This window comes from Bos grunniens, chromosome 19, assembly GCF_055505025.1.
Source record: "Bos grunniens cultivar Pamir isolate PY7600 chromosome 19, Bosgru_T2T1.0, whole genome shotgun sequence".
Lineage (NCBI taxonomy): Eukaryota > Metazoa > Chordata > Mammalia > Artiodactyla > Bovidae > Bos > Bos grunniens.
This window is the reverse complement of record NC_141183.1, coordinates 36423106-36436955: the sequence shown is the minus strand read 5'-3', so window position 1 is coordinate 36436955 and position 13850 is coordinate 36423106. Positions and strand designations below refer to the sequence as shown.

The 13850-nt window shown below is 50.4% G+C and overlaps 2 protein-coding genes across 10 annotated transcripts; one reads left to right on the top strand and one right to left on the bottom strand.

Moving 5' to 3' along the window:
- Positions 1-27: 27 nt before the first annotated feature.
- Positions 28-6222, top strand: ELP5 (elongator acetyltransferase complex subunit 5). Of its 9 annotated transcripts, none has more exons than XM_086359291.1 (9): positions 28-305; positions 743-803; positions 888-968; positions 1639-1751; positions 2955-3175; positions 4275-4456; positions 4864-4959; positions 5104-5204; positions 5837-6222. In XM_086359291.1, the coding sequence occupies exons 4-9, from the start codon at positions 1642-1644 to the stop codon at positions 5949-5951; spliced, it is 825 nt and encodes a 274-aa protein (XP_086215417.1). In that variant the 5' UTR covers positions 28-305; positions 743-803; positions 888-968; positions 1639-1641; the 3' UTR covers positions 5952-6222. The 9 variants fall into 9 exon arrangements, with proteins under 9 accessions (XP_086215417.1, XP_086215418.1, XP_086215423.1 ...); XM_086359292.1 differs by lacking the exon at positions 28-305 and adding an exon at positions 515-586; XM_086359297.1 differs by lacking the exons at positions 28-305; positions 1639-1751 and adding an exon at positions 515-586 and having other exon boundaries at positions 4290-4456.
- A 123-nt stretch (positions 6223-6345) lies between these two features.
- Positions 6346-8576, bottom strand: CLDN7 (claudin 7). The gene is made up of 4 exons (XM_086359299.1): positions 7997-8576; positions 7020-7184; positions 6815-6899; positions 6346-6728 (listed from the first exon to the last, which is right to left on the bottom strand). Exons 1-4 carry the CDS (start codon positions 8217-8219, stop codon positions 6566-6568), a joined length of 636 nt encoding a protein of 211 aa, XP_086215425.1. The 5' UTR covers positions 8220-8576; the 3' UTR covers positions 6346-6565.
- Positions 8577-13850: the final 5274 nt, after the last annotated feature.

The window sequence follows — 13850 nt, the reverse complement described above, 5'->3', positions numbered from 1 at the left end:
CCCCCTCCTCTTCCCCTCTGACACTACTTCCGGTGGTGACGTGTATTCGCTTCACCTGGACTAAAGTTCCCCCTACTCAGTCTATGGGGGTGGGGATAAGGAAGGTGGGGCGTGTTCCGAACCAGGCCCCAATATTGCGCGTGCGCGGGGGCGGGGCCTGGAGCAAAGCAGGCCCGCCTTGAATTGCACGGGCTGAGCGGAGTGACGTCACTTGTCCCCGAGGCTCACACCGTCGGAAGGGCTCGCGCGGCCACCTCCCCCTCCCACGGACAACTGCCCCAACGGCTCTTTCCGCCCCAGTCACGGTAAAATTGTAGAGAGGGGCGTCGTCCCTACGTGTGTGTACCAGCACTCAAGAGGCACTATTCCCCGTGAGCCTTCCTGGGGTAGTGAACCTAATCATCTCTCACTCCAGACTATACCAGGTCTTATTGGTGGGAGGGATCGTGGATGCCCCGCCCCGTTCATGTGGAGGGGGCGGGGCAATAGGCAGTGACGCCATCAGAGGGCGTCCGAAGAGGGACGGGACGCATTTTGGGAATGTTGGAGTCGCTGTTGGCTCTTGGTGGCCTGGTGCTGCTTCGGGGTGAGGGTCGAAGGCACAGGCGCTTCGGAACAGGGTTCAAGGGACGGAAGTGGAGAGGAGGGGCCATAGGTCACAAGCCAGGGATGGAGGTCTCGACTACTTCGTGAATGCGAAAACCTCAGTATTCTCAGGCTGTTTGTTATTCGCTCTTTCCAGACTCCGTGGAGTGGGAGGGGCGTAGTCTCCTGAAGGCGCTTGTCAAGAAATCTGCGTTGTGGTGAGTATCCCGCAGCGTCTCGCCGTTCCATCCGATAAGGGAGCCTGGGTCCCACTCTGACAGTCCCCCTCATCTCTGCCTCAGTGGGGAGCAAGTCCACGTCCTGGGCTGTGAAGTGAGCGAAGAAGAGTTTCGTGAAGGTTTTGACTCCAGTATCAACAGCCGGTAAGTACAAATTGGAAAAAATTTAATTGGATTGCGACTAATGTTGCTGAGGAATTTCCGTTCCAGCAACAGGGAAAAAACCTGATATGTAGTAGTGTGAAAGTGTCAGTTGCCCAGTCGTGTCCGACCCTTTGCGACCCCGTGGACTGTAGCCCAAGCTCCTCTGTCCATGGGATTTTCCCAGACAAGAATACTGGAGTGGGTTGCCATTCACGTCTCCAGAGGATCTTCCCCACCCAGGGATCGAACCCAGGTCTCCTGCTTTCAGGTCAATTCTTTACCATCTGAGCCACCAGAGAAGCTTAAAGCCTAGTCGACAATTCATTGAATGGAAATGGGTCTTTCAAAGAAGGTAGGAATTAGTACGTGGAATGATGAAGAGTAGTATCTGGAGAATCCAAAACAGGGACTACAGAAGATGAAAGGAATAGAGTAATAAAAGGCGGACAGTACAGGCTAGCATTAGAGACTGCCCTGGAGAATAAGAATAAACACGTTCTGCCTTTTGAGTTAATCAGAGTCTAGTGATCAACGTACGTCAGCACTAACTGCAGGCTACATAGGGATTTTCCCCAAGAGCAGAAGGAACAATTTATGCATAATTGGGGAGATATGGAAGCCATTCGGCTTCCCTGGTGGCTCAGAGGTAACGACTCTGCCTACTGTCCAGGAGATGTGGCAGAAGCCGTGGTCCAATCCCTCGGTCGGGAAGATCCCCTGGAGAAGGAAATGGCAGCCCACTCTAGTACTCCTGCCTGGAAATCCTGTGGACAGAGGAGCATGGTGGGCTACAGTCCATGGAGTCACAAAGGAGTCGGACACCACTTAGTGACTAAACAACAACATGGAAGCCATACCTGTTCATGGGAGATGCGAGAGTGATAACATCATACCTGTTAGAAAGACCACACTGTGGAGAATGGGTTGGGCTGGAGGCGGGGCCGGGGGGGGTGGGGCCTGGACTTAGGGAGACCAAGTGGGAAGGGTTTTGCAAAAATGCAGGTTCTCTCAGATGTAGAAGTGCTGGTTAAGAGCTAGTTGTGAACCAGGAACTGTGCTAGATTAGCGCAGTGATTGAAGTAGACAGGATTTGTATTCCAATGAAATCTCAGAGAATGGTAGAAGGAGACAGTCCTGGCTTAAGGCAGGGTGGAGAGTTTGGGACAAATGTAAAAGGATGTTAGCAGGTACACCTTCCAGGACTTACAGACTGATGTGGGGCAGAGGAAAGTATCCAGATCAGGAGGTCCCTGAACCTATGTTGGCTGGTTAAGAAAAATTATTTCCTGGTCTGCATAGTTAGCTGGATAATGGTAGTTTACACCTGCCCAAGTTTTGTATCAAATGTTAGAGTAGACATGATGCTGTAAAGATGACATTCATAAGAGAGGCAGAAGATACAAAGGAGGTGTCTGGGAACAAGTTCTGCCACTGTGAAGCTTTCCCAGGATTTCTAGTCCATGCCAGTTTCTTTTCCTGAATTGTTATTCTGTCTGTAGTTAGTATGACAAGACTTGGTTCTTGATCTTCTCTAAGCTGTTCCACAGACAGGAACCATGTCTCAGGTCCTCGCCTTCCTCTTTATCCATTCAGAGAATGATAAATTTTAGCCACCACTCAGGAAATATTTGATAATGATGATAGTTAACATTTATCAAGTGTTTACTACTTGTCAAGCACTGTGCTAAATGTCAGAAGGTTGGTATTCCTGTTTTGTAAGTGAAGAAACTGAGTCTTAGATGAAGTAATGTATTAGGTGACTTTGGGCAAGTAGAACCAAGCTTGGAGCTCAGGACTGTTTGACACCAAAGTCTGTGCTGTCAATCACTATATTCTACTTTTCAGTTTTTAAAAAAACACCTTTTCATTGATGTTTAAAATATTAGTGAAAATCAAGGAAACAGAACCACAAAGATCAGAAGCCAAAGTTGGAGATGGCGGGGGCAGGGGAGCAGTATAATCATGCCTTTTATTTTCTGTTTATAGGCTGGTTTACCATGATCTCTTTAGAGACCCTCTCAGCTGGTCAAAACCTGGGAAAGCCCTTCCTGGCGGGCCCCTGGAAGCCTTAAGGGCCCTGGACAAGAGGACAGGTTCTGGCCCTGCCACCATTGCTCTTGATTCCCTCAGCTGGTTGCTGCATCACCTTCCCTGCCCCATACTCTGCCAGACCCTGCATGCTCTGAGCCGTCAGGACTCCTGCCCTGGTGAGGCTCCTCATTTGTTTCTTCCCCTCATATATTCACCCTGCCAACCATGTGCCCCTTTCCACCCTAACAAGAAACATATCAGGGATCTCCAGTTGGGACTTCTTCCATCACTTCATCTTTATTCTATTTCTTGATTGTTTCATAATGCTATCAATCACTCTTTTTTTCTTTTCCAAGTTTGTGGGTTTTTTTTTTTTTTTCCTCTCACTCATTCATTCATTCAACAAATGTTAAATATATACATACACTGTGTTGGGTCCTTGCCTTCCAGGAGCTCAAAGTCCCATAAAGGGTACAGACTAGTAAACAAGCAATTTACTGAATAGTCTGATAAGGACTGTGATGATAAAGGAACGTGCACAGAGTACCTTAAGGAAGGAATGTCTTGAAGAGCAAAGGGTCAGCCAGGCCAATTTGTCCAGCTGATAGCTCTGGGAGTAGCCCTAAAGTACAGTGGGTCCCAGGATGGGCTTTAGAGTCAGATACCCAGCTCAGTACACAGGTGTTTGGTCTGACAGTGCTTCAGTTTCCTCTGTAAAAGTCAAGGGAGGATGGAGTTATAGTATTAGGTTGAACCACTTATTGTTGTTTTTATAGGTCAGATATGATCAGATGTTAGCAATTTCATACAGTTCAACCTAAAAATGCAAGTCTTTAGTGTAGTGCGTTACACTAAACGCAGCTAAAAAGAGAGGGAAGATGGGAGGGGATCTAAGGCACCGACTGGGATTTTTGGCAAGTTCCAGACACTGCAGGTAGTTCAGTGTACAAGAGATGAGGCTGAAAGCAAGTGGAGAACAAACATTGAAAGTGTTGAGTTCCTTCCTGGAGGCCTTGGGGCGCTCCTGAGGATTGAGGTCAGAGCAGTGCCTTGGTTCGATATATGCTGGAATAAGAATGTGTATTAAGGTGAGGCCTGACAGAAGTCAGAGCAGGGTGGTGAAACTGACTGAGGTCAGTCAGGATCTGGGCAGAGTTCTGAGAAGATGTGGGCCTCTGATGTGGGCCTTTTTTTTCCTCTTCACTGTTTGATCCCAAGCATCCCTGGAATGCTCCCTACTGCCCTTCGTACACCACATTTCTTGTCCCTCTACAGGTGATACCCTCCCAGGTGAGCAGGTGCGTGTGCTGGGCCTGCTGCATGAAGAGCTTCACGGCCCAGGCCCCTTGGGAGCATTGAGCAGCCTTGCTCAGACAGAGGTGACCCTGAGCGGTACAATGGGCCAGGCATCGGCTCACATCCTCTATCGGAGGCCAAGACAGCGCCCCACCCTCCAGGTTAGGAGAAGCAGGGGACTGGAGGTTGGGGTCAGACAGAGAGGGAGAGCAGTAAAACAGATGATGTGTTGGAGCACTTCCCTGGGCCCTCATCGTAGCATTTCCCCCATTTTATCTTCTTTGTGAGAGGCCTTGTGAGGTAGATTGTTTTATTATCCCTATTTTGTAGCCTGGAAAGCTCACATCCTGTAAGTTTAACCAACAAAAGACACTGCCTTCCAGGAAATGGAAGAGGAGAAAAAGCAAAAAGTGGTCCCTGTGGAGAGGTTTGAGGGGCTGAGAGGTGGAACGCACGAGCTGGAAGAAGCCAGATAGGTGGCTAGGAGCTGGAGTGGCAGCTCGTGGTTCTCTGGTTTGCTCAGTAAGATAGAAAAAACTTCGTTAACCCTCTTCTTATTTCTCCCCAGACTCAGTGGTTCTCCATCCTTCCTGACTTCAGCTTGGAGCTCCAAGTGGAGCCACTGCTGGAATCCCAGCCCCCCTCAGATCTTCATACTCCCTCGGTACCTAAGAGAGGCAGGGCGGGAACAGGGGATGGAATTTGGGGTCTGGATAAAGGAGAAGGGGATAAAAACTGCAGACATTGGGGGCGTGGGGTCAGGGATTCCAGGGATGGCACAGAGCAGCAGCTTCTTCTGTACCTACAGGTGGACCCCACTACTCATTTGACTTTTAACCTTCATCTGTCCAAGAAGGAGAGAGAAGCCAAAGACAGCCTGACTCTGCCCTTCCAGTTCAGCTCAGAAAAGTAAGGTTGGGGCCTCAGTGCCCAGGTCCCTGAGTTGAGCCCAGCATTGGGCCTAAGAGGTCGGGCAACAGCAGGTTGTTGATTAACTTTTTCAACTTTATAGGGGCTGAAGTCCACCTCCAGAGTCAAGTCTGGGGAGTGGCTCTTTACCCACTCAAACCCCAGCAGTGTCAAAGGGCCTTGATGTCTCTTTTCTCTCCATTGGAGCCTTGGGTCCCAGCTCCACTGATGTCCCCAAAGTAATCTGGACCTGGGCTGAGCCAGACCAGACCCCAGGGAAGTGGCCCTATCTCCAGGTAGCAGCAGTGGGAGGGCAGGAAGCTAGATGGTATGCCAGAGGCAGGTTAGTAAGGGCTTGGTAGACACTTGTTCTGTGCCCAGCATGTGGGTGGGTGAAGCAAGACTACACAGTATCCTTGCCCTAAAGCTGCTAAGAACTTAGGGTGTTGCAAGAGCTGTCTAAGAGTATCCATCCCTATACCAGTTGGTGCTACACAAGGTCAGACAAAGGGATTTAGACCAAGAAGACATGGAAGCCAGAGAGGGAGTGACTGTCACTCAGAAAGAGGGTGTCCAGACATGACCCATTACCCACCCTCCCCAGCACCAATTCTCCCCTTATCTCTCCTCAGACAGCAGGCTCTACTGCGCCCTGGGCTGGGCCAGGCTACCAGCCACATCTTCTATGAGCCAGATGCTTATGATGACCTGGATCAAGAAGACCCAGACGATGACCTAGATGTTTGACTGTCTAGGAGATTTGACTAGACTGCAGTAGGAGGGGAAGAGGAAGACTATGGGCCCGTAACCGTCCTTCAATTGTGTGTGTTGGCATTAGCCTGTCTCTGCTCCATCTTTGTTCCCTGTTTCTATGGAGGCCCTGCCCTGTGACCCATGAGCCAGGGAGCATCTTCCAGTGAGAAGAAAGTGAGCTGGAGGCATAAGAGAAAGTGACAGGATAGGAACACCACCTCCCCCCAAGCCTAATAAAATCTTTTATATTTTATTAAAAGCAAAAGTTCTTTGGTTGCTATTTAAGCAAGAGTCGCAAGTGGACAGGACTGGAGGTTGGGAGTGGATGAGGGAAGCCAAGCACCTGAGTCGTTGCAGATGCCCTGAAGGAGATGGAAAAAAAGCCTACTTTCCAAAACATATTTTTATTACTGTACAAAAAGCACACCCTCCCCTTTTTGTCCCCCCCCCCCCCCGCCCAACCCCCCAGGAGACTGTACACGGTGTGCTGGGCTAGAGTGACCGAAGGCTTTTGCTTGGCACCCTGCCCACAAGCTGAGCTCTCTGCCCCAGGTCCTTTGATAAGGAGGCGCCTGTAGGCTGCCAGGTTGGGGCAGGGGCGTCCCAACTCACACATACTCTTTGGCAGAGTTGGGCTTAGGGTAGGAGCGAGGCGCACGGTATCCAGCTTTGCTCTCACTCCCAGGACAGGAGCAAGAGAGCAGCGCACCTCCCAGGAGGACCAGAGCAGACCCTGCCCAGCCAATGAAGATGGCAGGACCAAATTCATACCTGTGGAGAGAAGGAATTGCAGTCACGAACCCTGGCCTGCCTCTCCCAACCCCAGACCCCTTAGGAGATAGGGCTCTCATACTTACTTAACATTCATGGGGACCAATGGGTTATAGAAATCTGAGACAATCTGATGGCCGTACCAGGAGCAAGCTATCAAGGCAGCAAGACCTGGAGAAAATATGAGGATTCAGGTACTGTGAGCCACCCCCCAAACCCGCACTGTGTCCACACTTACCCCTTCAGGATGGTTAAGAGAGCCCTTGTCCCCACCTTGGACCTGTGGCTCACCTGCCAAGATGAAAATGATGCCTCCCGTCATGGCTATCCGGGCCTTCTTCACTTTGTCGTCTCCTCCACAGTTTGTACACTTCATTCCCATCGTGGCCACGAATGTGGCCAGGAAGCCCAGCACCAGGGAGGCCACCATTAGGGCTCGAGTGGCCTGCAAGGCCGCTGCGAAAAAGGGATAAGGATGCCATCCTTGTTGGAAATGACGGGGGCGGCCCTCGGACGGCTTCAGACCCCGAGTCCCCGAGTCCCGGGCCGGAGCTGGTGGATCCCGCCCCCTCCCGACTCCGTGGCCTTCCCGCTCTGCCCCGCCCTCTCGGCTCTAGGATCCGCCCGCCCGGGGCGCCAGGGTTTCGATGAAACTGCCCCCGCGGAGGGGGAAGGGTGAAAGGGGACGTCGAAGGAAAACAGAGGTGGTGACCTGAGCCCCGGTAGCGGTGGCTGCGGCCCCGGCGCCGCCCGCAGCCCCGGCTCTCTTCTCAGCTCTGACCCCACTATCGAGGCCACGGTTTGTGGCTTCGGCTAATCGCCGATAAGATTAGAAGCCGCAGGCGGCGGCCCAGGGGACGCGGCTCCTCGGCCCTTGGTTCGACCCAGCGGCCCCTAACCCGACCCCGCGGCCTCCAGCCCGCGCCGCCTTTTGTCCGAGAAAAGGGCGGGAGATGGCGAAGACCTTGGCCTCCACGGGGTAGGGGGAGGGGAAGGCCGCGCCCCAGGATTCAGCTTACCGGGAGCGGCTTGGGCCGCTGGCCGCTCGGCCAGGAGACTAGGCCCGTCCGCGGGCGAAAAGGGGCTCAGCCGGACCCGCTCACGTGCAGTCCCAGGACCTCGGCCCTACCGCTTACTCCTCTCCAGCCGCGCTACCCGGCAACCCAGGGCAACCCAGCGCGTCGGGCCCTGGGGCCTCGAGGCGCGCCCCCAGCCCCCGCCGCGACCCCGGCTCTGGAGCGTCCGCCCCGTCGGTCCCGCGGTCTTACCCGGCAGGGAGAGCACCGAGTCGTACATTTTGCAGCTCATCATGCCGGTGCTCTGCGTGACGCAGTCCATCCACAGCCCCTTGTACATGGCCTGGGCGGTGATGATATTGTCGCCAGCGTACGAGCTCATCTGCCACTGCGGGATGGCGGTGCATGCCACCAGGCCCACCCAGCCCAGCAGAGCCATGGAAAAGCCCAGCAGCTGCAGGCCCGAATTGGCCATTTCCGCCCTCAGAATAGACGGGGGGCGCCGGGAGGGCGAGTTTTTAAGTTACCCAAAGAGGCGAAAAAGAAGTTGGTCGACTGCTTGCAAATCTGGTCCCCGGAGTAAACACAAACCGACCCCTCCGGCGAGGCGAGAGTCTCACCGCAGAGGGAACAGGACTGGTGACCGACAAAAGCGATCCGCGAAGGCCTGGCGGTTCCCTCGGGCGCTCGGCGACTGTTCCCAAACAAAAGGTGGAGGGGCCGTACGGGCGCGGCCTCCGGGTGCTGGAAGTCCCCAGAGTATCCTGGGCTGTCGGCCCGAGGCTGCTGTGCGAACTAGAGGTCGCTCAGCGGTGATCGGGCAGGTGCGGGCGGACAGGTGCTGCGCACCTGAGTATAAGTAGGGCGTCGGGGGGCGCGCCCCCGCAGGCACCGGGAGCGCGAGGCGGGGAGGGACCGAGGGGCGGCCGAGGGTGACCTGACGTCACCGAAGGGACACTCACCTGAGCCGGAAGTCCTTGCCCCCACCCCTCCTGGCTCAGGTGAGGAGGAAGAAACCTGAGCCCCATGTCACGCCTCTTCACTTGCTGGGCTTGGACCGCTGGAGGGGGGAGGTGGAGTCTTCTCGGGAGTCCCGAGTTCTGCGGAAGCCCCTAGGACTGGAGGTCCCTCGGGCGCAAGGACGTCCCATCCCCGCTCCCAGATAGGTGCGCCAGGAACGCGGCGGAGGCTGAGCGGGAGAGATGCCCCAGGCTAGCCCTGGCTTCGCCTTCCCTCCCGCAGAGACTCTCGGCTTCTACTCCGTGCGCTCGCTCTTTATCCCGCCCTACTTTCGCCCCCACCCTCTGTTCTACTCTTTTTCTCTTCAGTTTCCTTTCGTCGCCGACCCCACCTTCCGGGGACCCCTCAGAACTGCCCACTTCAGCCGCCTAATTAGAGTCTCCACCGCCAGAGCCACCGCCTAGGGCCCAACCCCGCCTCACCGCTGTCGCCTTCACCAGACACCTGGCTTCCAGGAGCGGTACCCCAGCACCCATCTTCTCCGCCCCCTATTCCGATCTCCGCTGGACGTGACTTAATGGCGGGGCCCTTGGCACCCCCCCCCCCCCGCCCCGCTGTCACTGTCCCATCCCGCCTCAAGTGTCCTTGCTGCAGAAAGAAGAAACCACTGAGGCCAGAAACGAGCGAAGGGAGGGAGCAGGGTAAGGCCTGGGTCAGAGTCTTGGCCACACCCACCATTCTCTTCCCTTGGAGTTTTTCCAGCCGGCCCTCCACCTTTCCCTCTTCCTCCTCCCCCAGCCCTGCACTAGTTTCTCACCCTCATCCGGAGCCTGGACCTGCCTGTCTGTGTGCCCTCTCCCGCCTTCTCACCGTGCAGTCCTCCGGAACATCTGGCTCTAATGTGGCCTTTGATTCAGTCCTCAGACCTCCACCTCACCCTCAGGTTTCTTCTGTCACTCTCCCTGAGTTCTGCCCCATCCCACCAAGCATCCCCCACTTACCCATTCCTCCCTCCCTCCTCTGTTATCATCTCCCTTTCCTGTCCTTTCCGCTTCCTATTTTACTCCTCACCTTTTAGTCTACCTTTGTACCCCATCTCCAGCCCCCTTGGAGCCCAGCATCACCCAGTAGCCTTTCTTTGCATCTACCCGAGAGCACATCCCTGCTCCCTCATGGTCCGGTTTCCTTCCAATCTTTCCCTCTCCAACCTGACAACTCTCAGGCTCACACACCTTTCTTACTCTGTCTCTTTCATTTAATTTTTTAACCTCATGTCTCTCATATTTCCCATCTTTGCTCCTCCTTCTCAAATATTTCTTGGTCTTTCTTTTATTCAATAAAAATATTCATGGGCCCTTCATAGTCCTAATTAACCTGTTTTTCTGCATTTTCTGTAAAATGCAGACTTTAAGGAAGTCTTTATTATGCATTTTATTTTTCTACCTTTGATTAATGATGAGTTTTGTATTTTGTTAAGGTGATTTCCAGCTCTAATAATCCACATTTCTTGTTAGTTAAATATATCCAGCTCCTCTCCAAGCTCAGTGAGACCATCTCAGGCCAAGCCACCATCACCTCTTGCCTGGACACTGCAACCTCCTCCAAACCAATCTCTTTGCTTCCTTGCTTGTCCTTCTAAAATCTATTTTCTAGAAACAAATTTGTTTCATTAATAAACTTTTATCTTATCGCTTCCTGTTTAAAATCCTTAAAACTTCCAATGGCATTCTTTGGCTCCTATTGCTCCAGTGGATTTGAAAATAAATGTTACACTATGGTTTATGAGACTCCATGCTTCAGCCACACTTCCTGAACTATACTGTGTTCCTTTCCACCAAAGTGCCTCTGCTCTCTGTTCTCTGCCTGGGTGCTCTTCTCATCTACCCCCACTCAACCTTCCTTCTACCCAGCTAACCGACTCATCCTTAACTATCAGCTCAAATATGACTTCTGGGAGGCCTGGCCTGAGCACCCCACCCCGGACTGAGTCAGAGCACCTTGCTGAATATTCTCACTGCTACCTGTACTGTACTTTCAAGGTTCTTATCATGACTGAAAGCTATTCACTTTGTGTGATTATTTAGTCAACGTCAGTCTCCCCACTATACTATAAGTTCCAAGAGATGTGTCTGGATTTTATCCCTAATAAATAGTTGATGAATAAATGACTAAATTGCAAATTAACATGATTTTCATCTACTGATTTGACAAATATTTTCTGAGACCCTGTACAATGTACCAAGCACCATGCTTGACACTGGGGCTACAGCTGTAAACTAGAGGACACTGCAGAATTTCTGGTGGGCCAGTGGTTAAGATTCAGTGCTTCCAATGCAGGGGGCACAGGTTCAATCCCTGGTTGAGGAAGTTCTGCATGGCATTCTGTGCCGTCGAAAAAGAAAAAGAGGACGCTTCATTCAGGTAACTTAGATTCTAGAGGGAGGAAGCAGGCAATAAAGACATAAAATGGACCATGTTTTCAAGGCAATAAAATAGGGTAATGTGATGAGGTTGGGTCCATTCCAGAGTAAGGTCAGGGAGACCTACCTAGGAAGGGACTTAAATAATGAGCCACCCAGAAAGGCATATTATAGGCATAGGGAACAAAAAGTGCTATGACCCTGTTTCTATTGTCCCTTTGAGATTTGTATTAACTTAAAGTAGAATTGCTCCACCTCAGCACTATTGTGTTTGGGGCCAGATAAGTCTTTGTTATGGGATGGTTCTGTGCATTATAGGATATTTAAAAGCACCCTGAACTTCCCCACTGATTTGATGCCAGTATCCTCTCCCACACCCTAGTGTGACAATCAAAAATGTCTCCAGAATAAACAAGGTCCTATTGTATAGCACAGGAAACCATATTCAATATCCTGTCATAAACCATAATGGAAAAGAATATATATATATATATAGTCACTGCTGTACAGCAGAAATTAACACAACATTGTAAATCAACTATGCTTCAATAAAATAAATTTTTAAAAAATCATTGTCTCCAGAGATTGCCAGATGTCCCAGTGATGAGATGAGCATAACTGGTCCCAGCCTAGAACCACTGATTTAAAGTATCACCAGTCAGCATCACTGTGAATTTCTTGCTCTAGAAACCTTTAAGTAAAGAGCTGGGTGTGAGGAGAAAGTAGATGGATGGTTGGAATTAGCCAGGGTTGGGATTTTGCTAAAAAGAGAGAAAAGGGGGAGTTCCCTGGTAGCCTAGTGATTTGGACTCCAGGTTTTCACTACTGTGGCCTGGGTGCAACCCCTGGTCAAGGAACTGAAAATCCTAAAAGCCAAGCAGTGTTGCCAAAAGAAAGAAAGAAAGAGACAGAGAATAGAGAAGGAATTCTAATTTGCAAGAGAGTGATTATGTGCTAGATTGTTGCTATAAATTGGGTATTAAGGAGAGCAAACATAAAAAGGAGTCAGTGGATAGTGAAAAACTCATCCAGTTAATGGTTTTGAAGTCTCTGTAAAGTGAGAGAACTGGGGATACATGAATGGATGATCTAGAAGCCTAGGAGGTGATCATCAGAGGTGGCAGGCTTGAATTCACTAAACTGGAGAAGGGTGTTTTTAGAGATAAAGCCTTGGGTAGGGGCCTGAAGATGGATTGAAAACATGGTTGGAGATGAGACTGAGGGCTGAGAGGCCATGAGTAAATGGAGTGTCCTGGTGGGTTCTGAAGTCAACAACAATGATGATGAGAACATAGGTATAAAGAAGACGACAATGAGCTTGATCAATACCACAAGGAAGAGAAATAAATAGATTGTGCAAAGATTGAAAGGGTCAAAATAAAATTGATTTGCAAACGATATAATCACCTACTAGAAAATCAGATAAAAGCAACAGAGAATCTGTCAGAACTATCCATGTTGTTCAGCAAGTTTGCTGTACACGAGATCCACCCACAAAGAGAGTCACTAGTATTTTACTACACCAGCAAAAACTAATTAGAAAATATAATTTTAAAAATAACACTCAATTTGCATCACGGCAAAAATTATAGAGCATCTTGGAACTAACCAAGTATTCATAAGACCTCAATGGAAGAAAAATTTTAATTCTACTAGATCTGTCTAGTCAAAGTTATGGTTTTTCCAGTAGTCATGTACGGATGTGACAGTTGGACTATAAAGAAAGCTGAGCGCCAAAGAGCTGATGCTTTTGAACTGTGGTGTTGGAGAAGACTCTTGAGAGTCCCTTGGGCTGCAAGGAGATAAAACCAGTCCATTCTAAAGGAAATCAGTCCTAAATATTCATTGGAAGGACTGATGCTGAAGCTGAAACTCCAATACTTTGGCCACCTGATGTGAAGAACTGACTCATTGGAAAAGACTCTGATGATGGGAAAGATTGAAGGCAGGATAAGGGGAAGACAGAGGATGAGATGGTTGGATGGTGTCACCAACACGATGGACATGAGTTTGAGTAAGCTCCAGGAGTTGGTGATGGACGAGGAAGCCTGACGTGCTGCAGTCCATAAGGTCACAAAGAGTTGGACATGACTAAACGACTGCATTGAACTGAAAGAATATAGAAGATGAATGAATACAAAAATAGTCCATGCTCTTAAATGGGATGACTTAACATTATAAAGATATCAGTTGTCCCCAGAATAACATACAATTTGATATATTACCAAAAAAAAATTCAATTGGTGCTTTTTTTTAAAGATATTAATGTTTACCTTCAGATTTTTTGAAGTAATTAAAACACACACACACAAATAGTTAGGTCTTCACTGAGAAGAGTGACAAGAGGGGTCTTGCTCTTCCAGAAATTTAAATTTGCTACAAAGCATTCAGCAACAGTAACCATATAGTATTAGTGCAAGAACAGAGAGATACACCAATGGAACACAATACTAGAGACAGAGGTCAGTTCAGTTCAGTTCAGTCGCTCAGTCGTGTCGACTCTGCGACCCCATGAATCGCAGCACGCCAGGCTTCCCTGTCCATCACCAACTCCCAGAGTTCACTCAGACTCACGTCCATCGGGTCAGTGATGCCATCCAGCCATCTCATCCTCTGTCGTCCCCTTCTCCTCCTGCCCCCAATCCCTCCCAGCATCAGAGTCTTTTCCAATGAGTCAACTCTTTGCATGAGGTGGCCAAAGTACTGGAGTTTCAGCTTTAGCATCA